General features: G+C 36.5%; 1 protein-coding gene across 8 annotated transcripts in view; it reads left to right on the top strand.

Moving 5' to 3' along the window:
* Positions 1-12,898, top strand: part of LOC129243422 (kinase D-interacting substrate of 220 kDa B) — a 74,446-nt gene that overhangs the window by 59,986 nt on the left and 1,562 nt on the right. For 7 of the 8 annotated variants that reach the window (XM_054880408.1, XM_054880407.1, XM_054880404.1 and 4 more), the window contains exons 6-12: positions 144-783; positions 859-1,024; positions 1,082-1,260; positions 1,340-1,569; positions 2,507-2,677; positions 2,742-2,966; positions 6,372-6,480. In XM_054880408.1, coding sequence (XP_054736383.1) covers positions 144-783; positions 859-1,024; positions 1,082-1,260; positions 1,340-1,569; positions 2,507-2,677; positions 2,742-2,966; positions 6,372-6,480 — 1,720 coding nt within the window. Of the gene's footprint in view, positions 1-143; positions 784-858; positions 1,025-1,081; positions 1,261-1,339; positions 1,570-2,506; positions 2,678-2,741; positions 2,967-6,371; positions 7,853-12,898 lie in introns of those variants that run through there. The other variant, XM_054880402.1, reaches the window with a different exon arrangement.

A 12,898-nucleotide genomic window follows, 5' to 3' on the forward strand; every position in this document is an offset into this window, starting at 1 on the left:
TGACTTATGGTCCTCCTAATCTCCTCTTTTGACACAGGAATAATTCGAAAGCCAAATCCTCCTGCATATCTAATTTACTTTGATGCTCTTAAAACTTAAATTTATTTTCTAAATTAATATTACTATTTTATGTACCTACACAGTGCCTCGATGCCTTTACGAATCAACAAAGTCGTCTGGTAGGCGTGGTGGACGCTTTGGACTCTTGCGATACGGAGCGTATTCTCTCCGTGCTCAATGCGATACAAACACTGCTCTCCTCACCGAATCGGCCCTTTGTTCTACTCATCGCTGTCGATCCACACGTGATCGCCAAAGCAGCCGAAGCTAACAGTAGACGTCTTTTCACCGAAGGCGGAATTGGCGGACACGATTTCTTACGCAACCTCGTACATTTACCGGTGTATTTGCAAAATTCCGGTTTGCGGAAAGTACAACGCGCCCAAATGACTGCAATGCTTTTCAAACGAAACTACAGTGAATTTCCCAACGAAGATGGGCCGACACTGGGTCATTCGGTTTCAGCGCGTCGCTTGTCGAATGCATCTGAAATTATGTCCAGTCAAGAGAAACTGCGTTCGTCACATAATCCAGGGCGCAGTGGCGGAAAGAAGTTGCGCTTGTCCGAGTCGGTGGCCAGTTCGATTGGCTCGAATCTACATCGCTTGGGTCAAAATCCGCAAGGGGTACTCGATTTGTCGCGTATGATGCTAACCGATGACTACTTCAGCGATGTGAATCCGCGTAGTATGCGGCGACTCATGAACGTCATCTACATAACAGGTAAATTTAAAAAAAATCCATTAACATTAATTGTATACATTTTATTGTAACGCTTTATTATCTCTTCCATTTTAGTACGCTTACTGAAAGCATTCCAAATAGACTTTAGTTGGTATCGTTTAAGTTCGTGGATAAATTTAACGGAGCAGTGGCCGTTGCGTGCTAGTATGATTGTACTGCAGCACGACAACTTCATGGATTCCTATGACGACAATTTGCCACTACAAGCAGTATATGAAAAGTGCGTATATTATTTTCTAGGCTTAGTGCTTATTAAATTTTTTCTTAATACTCACAGAGTGCGCCCGAAGATCGCTTGCCTACGCGAAGCTGCGCCACTACTCGAACTCGATCGGGATGAGCGCAAGTTAGACGCCTTTTTACAGTTGCATAAATCGGACTTGCTCGTGGCGGATTTGCGAATATTCCTGCCCTTCACAATTAATCTCGACCCATACTTGAGAAAAGTATTGAAAGGTGGGTGCAAACACCATTCAAATATACAAAATAAATATCACACTTATTTTTTTATTATTAATATTTTCTCACTTCGCAGAGGACCAACAATCAATCGAGGATGAAGGCACGCTAATGCTGCAAAATAAGCCTAGTGTTAACACTGCCGTACGCATACCCCCACCAACGCCTACGTATGTGCCTTCACCTGCTGTTTACCCACCATATCAACTATTCCACAACGATTATGAGATGAGACATCGAAATCCCAGTACGATCTCGGAGAGTGCATTAACGCCGTTGATCGGGTCGCCAAGTGAATCTTTCGCCGTAAGTTGTAAATTTTTAATTAAAAATTAGTAAGTTAAGTTAGAAAAGTCACTATGACCTAGAAGATTTGTTATATCCTAATATCGGGTTCCAAACCACCGATATCCAAGACACACTCCTTAATGAAAGATAAAGAGCTGTGATAGCCGCATTACTAACAACTGAAGGGTTTACTGTAAAAATTCTTAAATATTATCAATCTAATTCAGTCTAGGGTGCACATTTGCAAGCGTGGTTGGTTGTGATCAGTGAAGTAGCCTGTAAGCAAACTTAAGTCGGGCCAGTTTTTTCGGTATCCAAAAAGCTTTAATCTACAGAAGCTTCCAATCGCACTTTAATTCTTACCTCGTGCTAGACGTAGATCTGTTAACTCCAGAAAATGGTTCCAGCCCCAGAAGAAGAGCGTATGAATGGATGGAAAGCGTTGTTGTTGTGTAGCAGCATAAACATTCCCCATACTTACATACGGTGAATGCTGCTGGAGTGACAGTCCTTGGCCGGATATAAATCCGGGTCGTTTCGGTTACGTAGAACCAACTGTCGATGGAAAGCACCAGAGTATTCGGTTACAAGTTTGGATGTGAATACCCGATTAGATAGAGCCTTAATGGTCGTTTGGGTATCTGAAAAGACAACAATAAATCTGATCTTCAAACCTTTCTCAAAGTTTATTCTAAGGCATGTGAAAGGCCATATGGTAATCGCATTTAAGATTTTAGCACCAGGTCCCCATATGCCTGCCCCGTTAAATTATTGATTCAGGAATCCAGCAAAAGTGCTCATCGATCCTGCGACCGAGAAACAAGCTAGTTCCGGTAGTTAACTCAGTCGAAGTGTGACATATTTTTTGAGGTTTATGCAGTTATTTAAGTTTTTAAGTGCTTAGTAAAATATTTTAGTATACCAAAAACGTATTAAATGAGCAAAATAATTACAGGATGACGTGCTGCAGACAAAATTGTCCGACCTAACTGTGGAAGGTGTTATAAGCCTAATCGAACGTGTGGATGATCTGCGTCCCGCTTTACCCAAATTGTCGCCAATTCTCAGAGAAAATGCGATTAATGGGCGCGTACTGAAATACTGCGATATTAACGATCTGAAAGGGGTAAGACTTCGCAACCTCTATTATTTATTTTAGATGGTACAATAAAAAAAAAAATAATTAACAGGTTTTAGGTCTTAATTTTGGTCACTGGGAGTTGTTCCGGTTGCTTATAAACACGCTGCGAGACTGCGAGAAAATGCAACGCAAATTCAAGCCAACACCTGCGATAGCCGATGTGCCAGCAGCAGCAAACACAGCGGCGCCCAAAGACATCACAGATACACATACCCTGGCGCCTAGTCAGCCGCATTCACGCAAAAATTCCACCACAAGTCACATGGAAAAACAGGTGCGTAGAGAATTAAGCTAGCGAGCAAGGGCTATAAGCTTTAGAAATAGACGATCCCAACATGCGGAAACGGACCATGTGGAGGCAATATTTCTAGGTGCTCCTACAAAAGGCAACACTTTAGAACTACTTGACTTCTCGACAAAATTTATGCAAAGTGTGAATTCAGTGTGCTAGCCGCATAAAGAGTCGAAATTTTGAGTTTTTTTGTGTTATGAATTTATGAGTACCAGAAATATTGCCAAAAAAAAGCCTCAATGTCTCGCACATTTCATTATTGCACATACATATGTACAAAGAAATTCGTTTTCATGCATATTGTAATTTCTTGTTTTGTTTGAAAATCATTCCGAAAATGCAGCCAAAAGTACACGATTATGAGTATCTACAGGTAAAATTCACTAAAAGTTGAAGTTCAAACAAACTTATGTATTTTACGGTGCATCTAAATATTTAAACAAGATAATTTTCCTATTCTAGTAAGCTATTTTAAATTACGATTTTCTAAGTGTGTTTTAAATTGTCAACCTGCACGAATCTTTTATTATCATAAATGTAAGTCTGTTCATAGTTAATCCCAGAAAATACTGGAGTAATACCTTTAAGCTGCGCCGAGTACGTTTCTTCATAAGGTTTTCAAAAAAGTGTAACTATTTATTTTGAGTACAACTGATCGTACAACGATTCGAATGGTCCGACTTGTCTTTGCCTTCCTATTCCACTGCACAGATGAAGTTAGTCCAATTTACGGCAATTTTTTGGAAGATTATTTATGATCTATAACAACACCTTCGAATATCGGTTTCTATTGGGATGTGTCTCAGGATTCTGTTGAAGTTTTTGAATGCAGTTCCAGCCTCGAAAGTTTGGCGATACAAACTTCAATAAATTCTAAAAATTTCAATTCCAGCCTATTTTAAAATTAACTTTTAGGACTTTTGCAAAATATCCTCTGTTTGTGCTTATCTTTAGAAAACTGAAAATAAAATGCTACAAATAGTGAGAGACGTAGTGTTTATAGTTTCCATGTTATTATGCCTGTGCCCAGAGGCATTATAATTTTGTTCATAGGAATCGAGATAGACCAAAATGCGCAGAATGATGAGAGGAGTCGATTTAGCCACACACAATTTTTTTTTCTTTTATTTAGTAAATTTTGAAAAAAATTATTAAAAGAAAAATATGGCCGATTAATTTTGTGCTACCTAGTATGCCCGTCCGTCCGTCCATGGATCATGGAATATCCAACTCAAATTAAATTTTCTAAAATGTGCACGGGTACATAAATTTCGATCCGGACCACAAGTAGCCATCCTTACTTGTTTTCCGTAAATTTTCCTTATTTCTGAAATTCCATAGGGGAATTCGGGATTCAGAGAGAACCTAGGTTCGAATCTGCGTGAAACAACAAAGTGAAGAAAAAGTTTTTTCTAATAGCGGTCGCCCCTCGGCAGGCCATGGCAAACCTCTGAGTGTATTTATGCCATGAAAAAGCTCCTCATAAAAATATCTGTCGTTCGGAGTCGGCTTAAAACTTCAGGTCCCTCCATTTGTGGAATAACATCAAGACGCACACCACAATATATATAATTGGCGCTTACACCCTTTTTGGGTGCTTGGCGAGCTCCTCCTCCTATTTGTGGTGTGCGTCTTGAATGGAGGGACCTGAAGTTTTAAGCCTATAAATGCTAAGGGAAGGGGTTTCCTGAATTGGTTTTGGAGATCTCTTATTCGGTAATCGGAACCCCTCTGACTGAGGAATTTCACAACTCATTTCTCAGCAAAGCGTAGAAGAGATGAAATTCCATTTCCTTGTGTGCTATTTCAAAAACTCTTGGGCCCAATTACAATAGACGCAGTATTCTGAAAGTCCCGGGACTCCACGCCATTCAGTTTTCAAACTCGTAGCTGTGTTAACCGGTCATTGGACGATCGGCACACATTCAGGTTAAATGGTTTACCATTTAATTCCCATTGCAGAAGTTGTGGGGGCCCTTCAGAGAAGGAAACTCTTGAGCACTTTCACTGTAAATGTCCGGGTTTGGTAGCTAGACGATTGAAGTCAGTCGAAAGCCTGTGGCAGTGTTCCAACCTAAATCCCATCAATCTTCTCCATTACATCAACAGCAGTGGCTGGCTGCAGATATCTGCCCGTTGCAGATATGGTATCAGAACAGCGCTTTAGTTTTGCTTGGGGAGTGCCAGGCGGGTACTTCAACCATTTCACCTACCCACCTATCTCAACAATACGGCTAGTTGGAAACTATCAGCATAACAGTTAATCGTTACAGTAAAAAAAAGAACGTTTCAAAACTTAAATAAAAGAGGCAAAATTTAATTCTAGGCGCCATTACTTTGGACTTGTTAAATCTCTTTGGTGAAAGAATGGGTGCAGATCTTTGATTCATATTCTATGTAAGAGACAATCACACGTGCATACATAAACCTCTGAACCTTCGCAAAAAAAAAGTAGATATCATCCGAGGTTTCTCTCTGCACGTTTTCCAGATTGACAAAATGTAGTTAGTGGTTCTGTCTCGCTAATTAATTTGGAATCACATTTGTTGTCACAAATAATTTAAGCTTTCCTATTGTAAGGCGGCCGCCGTAGCCGAATGGGTTGGTGCGTGATCACCATTCGGAATTCACTGAGAGGTCGTTGGTTCGAATCTCGGTGAAAGCAAAATTAATAAAAACATTTTTCTAATAGCGGTCGCCCCTTGGCAGGTAATGGCAAACCTCCGAGTGTATTCCTGCCATGAAAAAATCCTCATAAAAATATCTGCCGTTCGGAGTCGGCTTGAAACTGTAGGTCCCTCCATTTGTGGAACAACACCAAGACGCACACCACAAATAGGAGGAGGAGCTCGGCCAAACACCTAACAGAAGTGTACGCGCCAATTATTTATTTTTTTTTTATTGTAAGATATACAGTTAAATCGCTATCTCTGACATACATACATACTCGTATATACAAATGTAATTAATAAAAAATTGTGCTATCCATTTTCAGTGTTTATAAACTTTTGTAATTCGAATTGATTTGGAGTACTAAATATCCACATAATTTTCGTGTATTTTTCACTGTTGTTTTACGCCCATTAGTTGCTATAAAGCTTTTTAAAACCTTATTTTATTGTTTATCAAAACTGATAAAAAAAGTTTTTCTAGTCCTCATTGGTATTACTTTATCGAAAATTAGTTTTCTTTTATCCCTTCAATGGCTCTGTATTAATTTGCTCTCATTAAAGTACGATTTTAATCAAACAACGTTCAAAAATCGTATGTGTATATATTTTTTTCGAGTTTGTAGTATAACTGTTTTTATTCATATGTGTTGGCGCTATCTTTCTAACCATCTGCCCCGTGATGTCCTTAATTTTCATAACTGTTTTTCAATTACAGGTTACGCTCGAGGAACAAATGATTTGTGGCGCTCTGCAAACCCTCAACGAGGAGGCTTTCGAAGATGTGGCTAGCAGTGAACGACCCAGTCCATCGGGTTTGCCTACAGGTGAGATGTTAGCTGCAGCTGCACAACTGCAATTAGCGCCTATACGCGAGTCATCGGAATTTGGTTCACCATCCGATGACCTCAAATTTAATCACTTCCTACAGTATGCCAACAATAACAACTACGGCAATTTTCACACACAACAGCACAATCATAGTGGCAGCACGCATTCGCTGCAGAGTATTGGTATTGGTGGTGGTGGTGGTGGTGGTGTTGTTGGTGTTAATAGCGGTATTCATATGGGCAATGGAGGCAGTGGCGTATTACTTAGTGGCGTTAATAATACTGGTAGTGGTGGTGGAATTGGTGGAAGTGGTGGGGTTAGTAGTGATATTTATAAATTGCGTCATAGTATTGTTGGTGATGCCAGCACCCAGGCAGCTGTTCAGATGCTAACAACTGGTGGTCATAGTCACAGCCGCAATCAGCGCCATCATTCGGTCGGCGACGATTTACTCTATGACACGCTAACACCGCAAATGCGATCACCTGTACAGCAACAGTATCAGCAACAGCAACAACAACAACAACGTAATACAGTACCAACAGTTGTTGTGATCCCAAATACGAATGGTGACCATGACATCAACGATACGTCTCTATAGAAACCCAATGAATAGAAGTGAAATTAGAAATTTCGAAATATCGCAATTTTATGCCATATTTTAGCGCCACAAACATGCAACTTATATTTGACTAAACTCTATATACCATATTTGTATTGTACGACAACCGTCACGACCCAAACAGCACGACCGCGCATTCATTTTTGGCACACCAAACAATCACTCACACATACTTATATATTGTACATAGGTGTATGCTAGTACACTTAATGTCGATAATTAGTTAGCTTCTCATAGTGAATATTTGAAATCGAGCTGGAACGTTTTAAATTACAAGAACTCTATAGAGAATTTTAGTGTAATGTGACTTGAGTGTTGGCAGTCAGCAACGTCCTGTTCAATGTCGACATGTGCGATACGTTCGACATTTTTATGCAAAATCTTGGGTGAATATTTTCTTCTTTACTCATCAATAGGGTCGCCTAATACTACATTTTAACTTAAACACAATACATTGCCATTTCATAATAGTCACTTAAAAAATGGTTAACTATATTATAAATTTCACTTTCCGGCTAACAAACTGAATGTGGTACCTTCAAACCACAACCATTGTGCCGTCAGAAAGATAGTACAGCACTGAAAATGATTCACTAATACATGCATACAAATTATTTTATAATCTCACGGCATACCATATTTGCGGCGACCGATAAGTTCGCGGCCTAAGGTGCTAAATGAATGAAAAGTATGGTGTTTTATATGTATTTATATATTTTTTGTTTTTCAATGTCGTGGCCTCAAATGCAATACACTTTTCACATCTTTAATATAATGCCTTTGTGTCGCTGAAAAAATTGTTCCCTGATTTATTTAGCTGATTTTTTTAAATTTGAAAAAAAGGGAACAAAGGTCACTGGGAGCCAAGTCCGCACTGTAAGGTGGTTGGCCAATTTGGGTGATTCCTATATCTTTTAATGCATCGCTCGCCACTTTCCAATCGTCGCTGCTTGTCGAGTGGTATCAATATTCGCGGTACCCAACACGTGCTTACTTTTTTCATGTGCAAATCTTTATATAAACCCTTTCAAATTTGTGCTTTGCTTATCTCTTCATCTGTAGTTCTTCTGTTATCAGCTACAATATAATTTTTCGATCGGCTAGTACTAATTTTTCGGCTTTTTTGTCATTTTCTATGGCTCCCACCTTCGCAGGGCGATAGGGGCGAGTGTGAGTTCGGTGTCGATCACCCACATCCTCATCTCGGGCGCATCTCAGTAGAGATTGGCTACAACGCCGTGTTGCAAATTGGTGCAATTATATATTAAGCATAGGGAATTTTAGAAGTTGATTGTTTGATTGTTGTAATAACTACAACAAAATACTACGTATCATATAAATTTTACCCCATGAGCGCCTAGCGCCGGCTAAACTAGAAGAAGACAAATCGGTTAATTTCAAAAGCAAAAAAGAAAGGTTATACAGAAGTGATCTGTTTGAGTAATTAAGAAGTTTCAAAATTATAAATTTGTTTAGGTAAAAAATTTTTGGACACGACTAGAGTAAATTTATACTCCACTTGTCTTTTAGAACAGTGCGGAAGTGCATGGTTTGTCTGCCTTTTGATACTGAAAATCATGCTGAGTTATTTTTATTAAAATTAGGAGGCTTAAAAATAAATAAATAAATAATTGGTGCGTACACTTCTGTTAGGTAATCGGCCGAGCTCGTCCTCCTAGTTGGGGCGAGCGTCTTGACGTTGTTCTACAGTTTTAAGCTGACACCGAACGGCAAATAGCTTTTATGAGAAGCTTTTTCATGTCAGAAATGTACTCGGAGGTTTGCCATTGCCTGCCGAGAGGCGACCGCTATTAGAAAAAAACTTTTTCTATCATTAGAAGGCTTAAGTACGTCAAATACCATAAGTGGATTCTCTGAGACTCGGACCGATTGGTGGGAGAGGTTCATCAAATATTCAATCACATTCCATTAAGGCCATTGCGGACATCCTTATACCTGCATACGCATATGTTTATAAAAAATTATACGATCATTTACTGCATGCAAAATGCAATTGCAGCTCACAATTTCATGTCGATGAGCAAATACAATTTGTTTTTAAATATTTGTCTATGGTGCTGATTTTTATTAAGCTTGAATGTTTAGCATTTTCACGGCTAATGAGGCAATTTTTTTTATATTACCCAGAATAATTTTTTCTTTACCTATACACATACAAGCTCCATACATATGTATAACAAAAATATTTTTAAAGTATTTTTTTATTGACTTGAACTAATTCAGTATTTTTATTCTTTACGAATTTATGGCCACACGCTCACACAATCACCACACACATACCCACATACACGCCTGTTATACCTAACAACCGAATTAATCAACTACATTATGTTGCACACAAATGTTTATTACTAATATATACATACATATATCAGCATAGAAATTTCTTAAGAGTCCACATACTGTAATTGTAGTTCAGCGATGTTTAAATTTGCATCTAGAAAACGAATCAGAAATCGCTTAACAACTTGCGTAAAAGTGCATGTTTAAATGTTTAAGTAAAGAAGAAGTTCGTAAAATATGAGCATATATATGTAGTAGGTATATAAACGAAAAATATATTACAAAAATATTATAAAAGATAGAAATACTAACTATTGGTAGAGTCACACATCAACAATTCTGTAACTAACGTTAGAGCGAACAAAAAACTATTTAGTAGCATATTATATACAAATTATACTAATGTAGAAGCATATTCTTGCTTTTCTGGTAAAAAGTAAAAAGTAAAAAATAAAATAATAATAAAAAGCAATTAAAAATGGTTAAAGGAAAAGTAAATAAATTGTGTTATAGAAACTTAAACCTAGAAATTATCAAAATAATACAAAACGGACGATAAAAGTAACAATATATTATAACAACAAAATTAGCAACAAAAATAAAAACATTGAATAAATCATGCAGCGCTTTGTGTTAGTTTCATTATTTGGGCGAATTGCTGAAAATACTGCTGATGCAATTAAAACTCATTAACCATTATTACTATTGTACTCATATTCGTTGCTTATTGCGGTTTTGGTTTTGTGAAGCTGCGCTGCCTTTAGCATTTGTCGCATTTTTTGCGTGTTGGTATTGGTGTTGGTGTTGGGCGTTTTACATTTGCTCGCTGCATACATTTTGCGCTGGCGTTTCTTTGCGGACTCAATCGCAATGAAATTTCCCCTTTTTATTATTGTTACAGCAATTTATGCACTACTACATACCTACCTACCTGTACATATGTATGTATGTCCCATGTCAAAATATTAGCTTTTTCTCACATCAGAGCAGTTGCATGTTGCTTTTCCTCCTCAATTTTGCAAAATGTTTATGTATTTCGTTTTGATTATTGGTGAGTGTTGTTAGGGCGACTTTAAGAAATGTGCATCGAAGGGAATCTAGGTGGAATAGCAAAATATTGTCTACAGTTATAAATTAATAAATAAATATTCATAGATGAGTATCAACTACAACTCAATAATGCACAATATTTCAAAATTGAAATTACTTAAAAGTTAGTGACCTAAATTAGAATATGCACATATACATGCACGCATATATATGTATATATGTGTGTGTACACTCAAAAGCTGTCAGAAAGTACTCGCACTCCAAAACCCCATTTCATTCCCAGCTTAGAAATTTTTTTTTTTTACATGGCTAAATGTACATACATACATACATATGTACATCTATAGCAATACGTATTTACAATTTATATCCCAAAGAAATCTGCCTTCCAACCACCCTGATGGGTCACATTTCTGGGAACTTTGTTTTGATCTGTATGAAAAATATCTCAGATTTTTATTTGGCATTTTCTATTTGGCATTGACTGAAACTCATTTTTAGTTTCAGTTTAAAATAATGGAAATTATGCTTTTTTGCAGTAGATAAAAAATGGTGTGTCCTTTTGTGTGGCATATCGGCTGTTACTCGTTTGGACTCGTACGGTCCGAATTCACCAACTTGAAACTTAAAAATTATGCCTCTGCTCCGAAGGCGTTATACATAGAAGTAAATTACGATGTTGATTGGAAAGAATTCAAGAGGCTCAAAAGAAAAAATTATATTTTCTCCCATCATATTTGTATAAAAAAGTCATAACCAACTCTGCTATTAATTTTTTTAGCTTGGGCCAATTAAAAAGCGGTAAAAGTAAAAAGGGCAATTTTCTATTGATAATTTAAGGCAGATTTTTATTTATTAATTTTTTATTTGAAATTTCTGAATTTCTTTCCTCTTCCTCAGCAGATACTTAATTGTTGTTTTTTTTCGCATTTTTCACTATATTATGTAGGCTGCCATACTCGTGCCTAAAAATTTAAAAATAACTTAAAAACTTGCAGAATTTTTTGTTTCTAATTTAAAAATAGCTTAATATTTGTATTTTATTATGAATAGCAATTTTGATCAGCAATAGCGCTAAAAATAGTAAAGTGGCTATCGAGATCAGAGGCTGTTCTTTAATATTAAAACATTTTGGGCACAACGCAAGAAAAAAAATTGTTTGTTGTTGCAATTTTTATACTTTGCTCACTTTTCAATTGTTGGATGCAAGAAAGAAAAAAGAAAATTTTTTGTCAGATGAATCAATTTTACACATAACTCCAATTTCTTCAACAAACACCACAAATTTAAAAATAGCTGTCTTTCCAAAGAGGCTTGAGTTGGACCCGACCTTTTTAGTGCCAGTAAAGAAGCTCCGCATGTTTATTATACATACACAAAATAATAGCACAGCGACACTTTGTTAAGTTTTGACTATTTATTTAAATTTTTTATTTTATAAAAATATTGGCTTCACTACAACAAAAACCATATAACTCAAAGTTTCGCACTTTGTACAAAATTAAAAAAGGGTCAATAAATTTTCGTCAAACTTTTAAACTTTTTTTTTAGAAAAATTCTTTATATGCAGTTTTAAAGCTTATTGAATTTTAGTACAATAAGTACTACAAAGTACTAAAGTATAAATAAGTACTAATACGTTTAAAATGGCTCAAAATTCGCATTGATTTTTGATAATTTTTTTGTTTGTTTGTAGACGGTGTTACACATTTTCAACCATATAAAAAAAGCTCCGAACAATCATTATATAGAGAAAATGCGCAACGGCGTCGGAGAAAAAATTTATAAAAAATCAAGAAAATTTTGAGTCACGTCGAACTTAGTACTTATTTATACTTTAGTATTTTTTAGTACTTATTGTGCTGTACATTACTACTGTAATGGGCTACGAAACCGCGTATTTTTTTTTTAATTCTGATTGAAAAGTTCGAAAATTTGTAAAATTTTTATATATATGTTGTTTAAAGTCTAAAACTTTGATTTACATATAAGATATAAAAACTTAATGAAAATTAAAAAAAAAAAGTAAGAAAAGGTGTTAAAACTAAACAAAATATCGCATTTCTAATTAGCTGTCAACGGCTGTTCATGTGTCTTGTGGTTGGCGATGAACATTGATTCATATCTAGAGAAGATGATTTTAAGATGCAATTCCATTTTTCATTTCGCGGACTTTCTGCTTTCTAGAGGACCCAGATCATTTAACTCAAGCCCAAAAATGTATGTAAATCACGCAATCTGAAATATGCATAAAGCGGAGTTAAAAAATTACGCTTCCAGTAGAAATATGGACATATAGAAATGTAGTCAGTGTTCTTATAAATTGTAAATAATCCAGTACGCAATATATTCTACTTCTTGTTGGACTAGCGAAACTTAGCGAGTTGCTTAGCAGTTAAAACTCAGCTTCTCTGAAGTTTCTCAGCTCTTCAGGTGGT

The sequence above is a fragment of the Anastrepha obliqua genome, chromosome 4, assembly GCF_027943255.1.
Source record: "Anastrepha obliqua isolate idAnaObli1 chromosome 4, idAnaObli1_1.0, whole genome shotgun sequence".
In the NCBI taxonomy this organism is placed as follows: Eukaryota; Metazoa; Arthropoda; class Insecta; order Diptera; family Tephritidae; genus Anastrepha; species Anastrepha obliqua.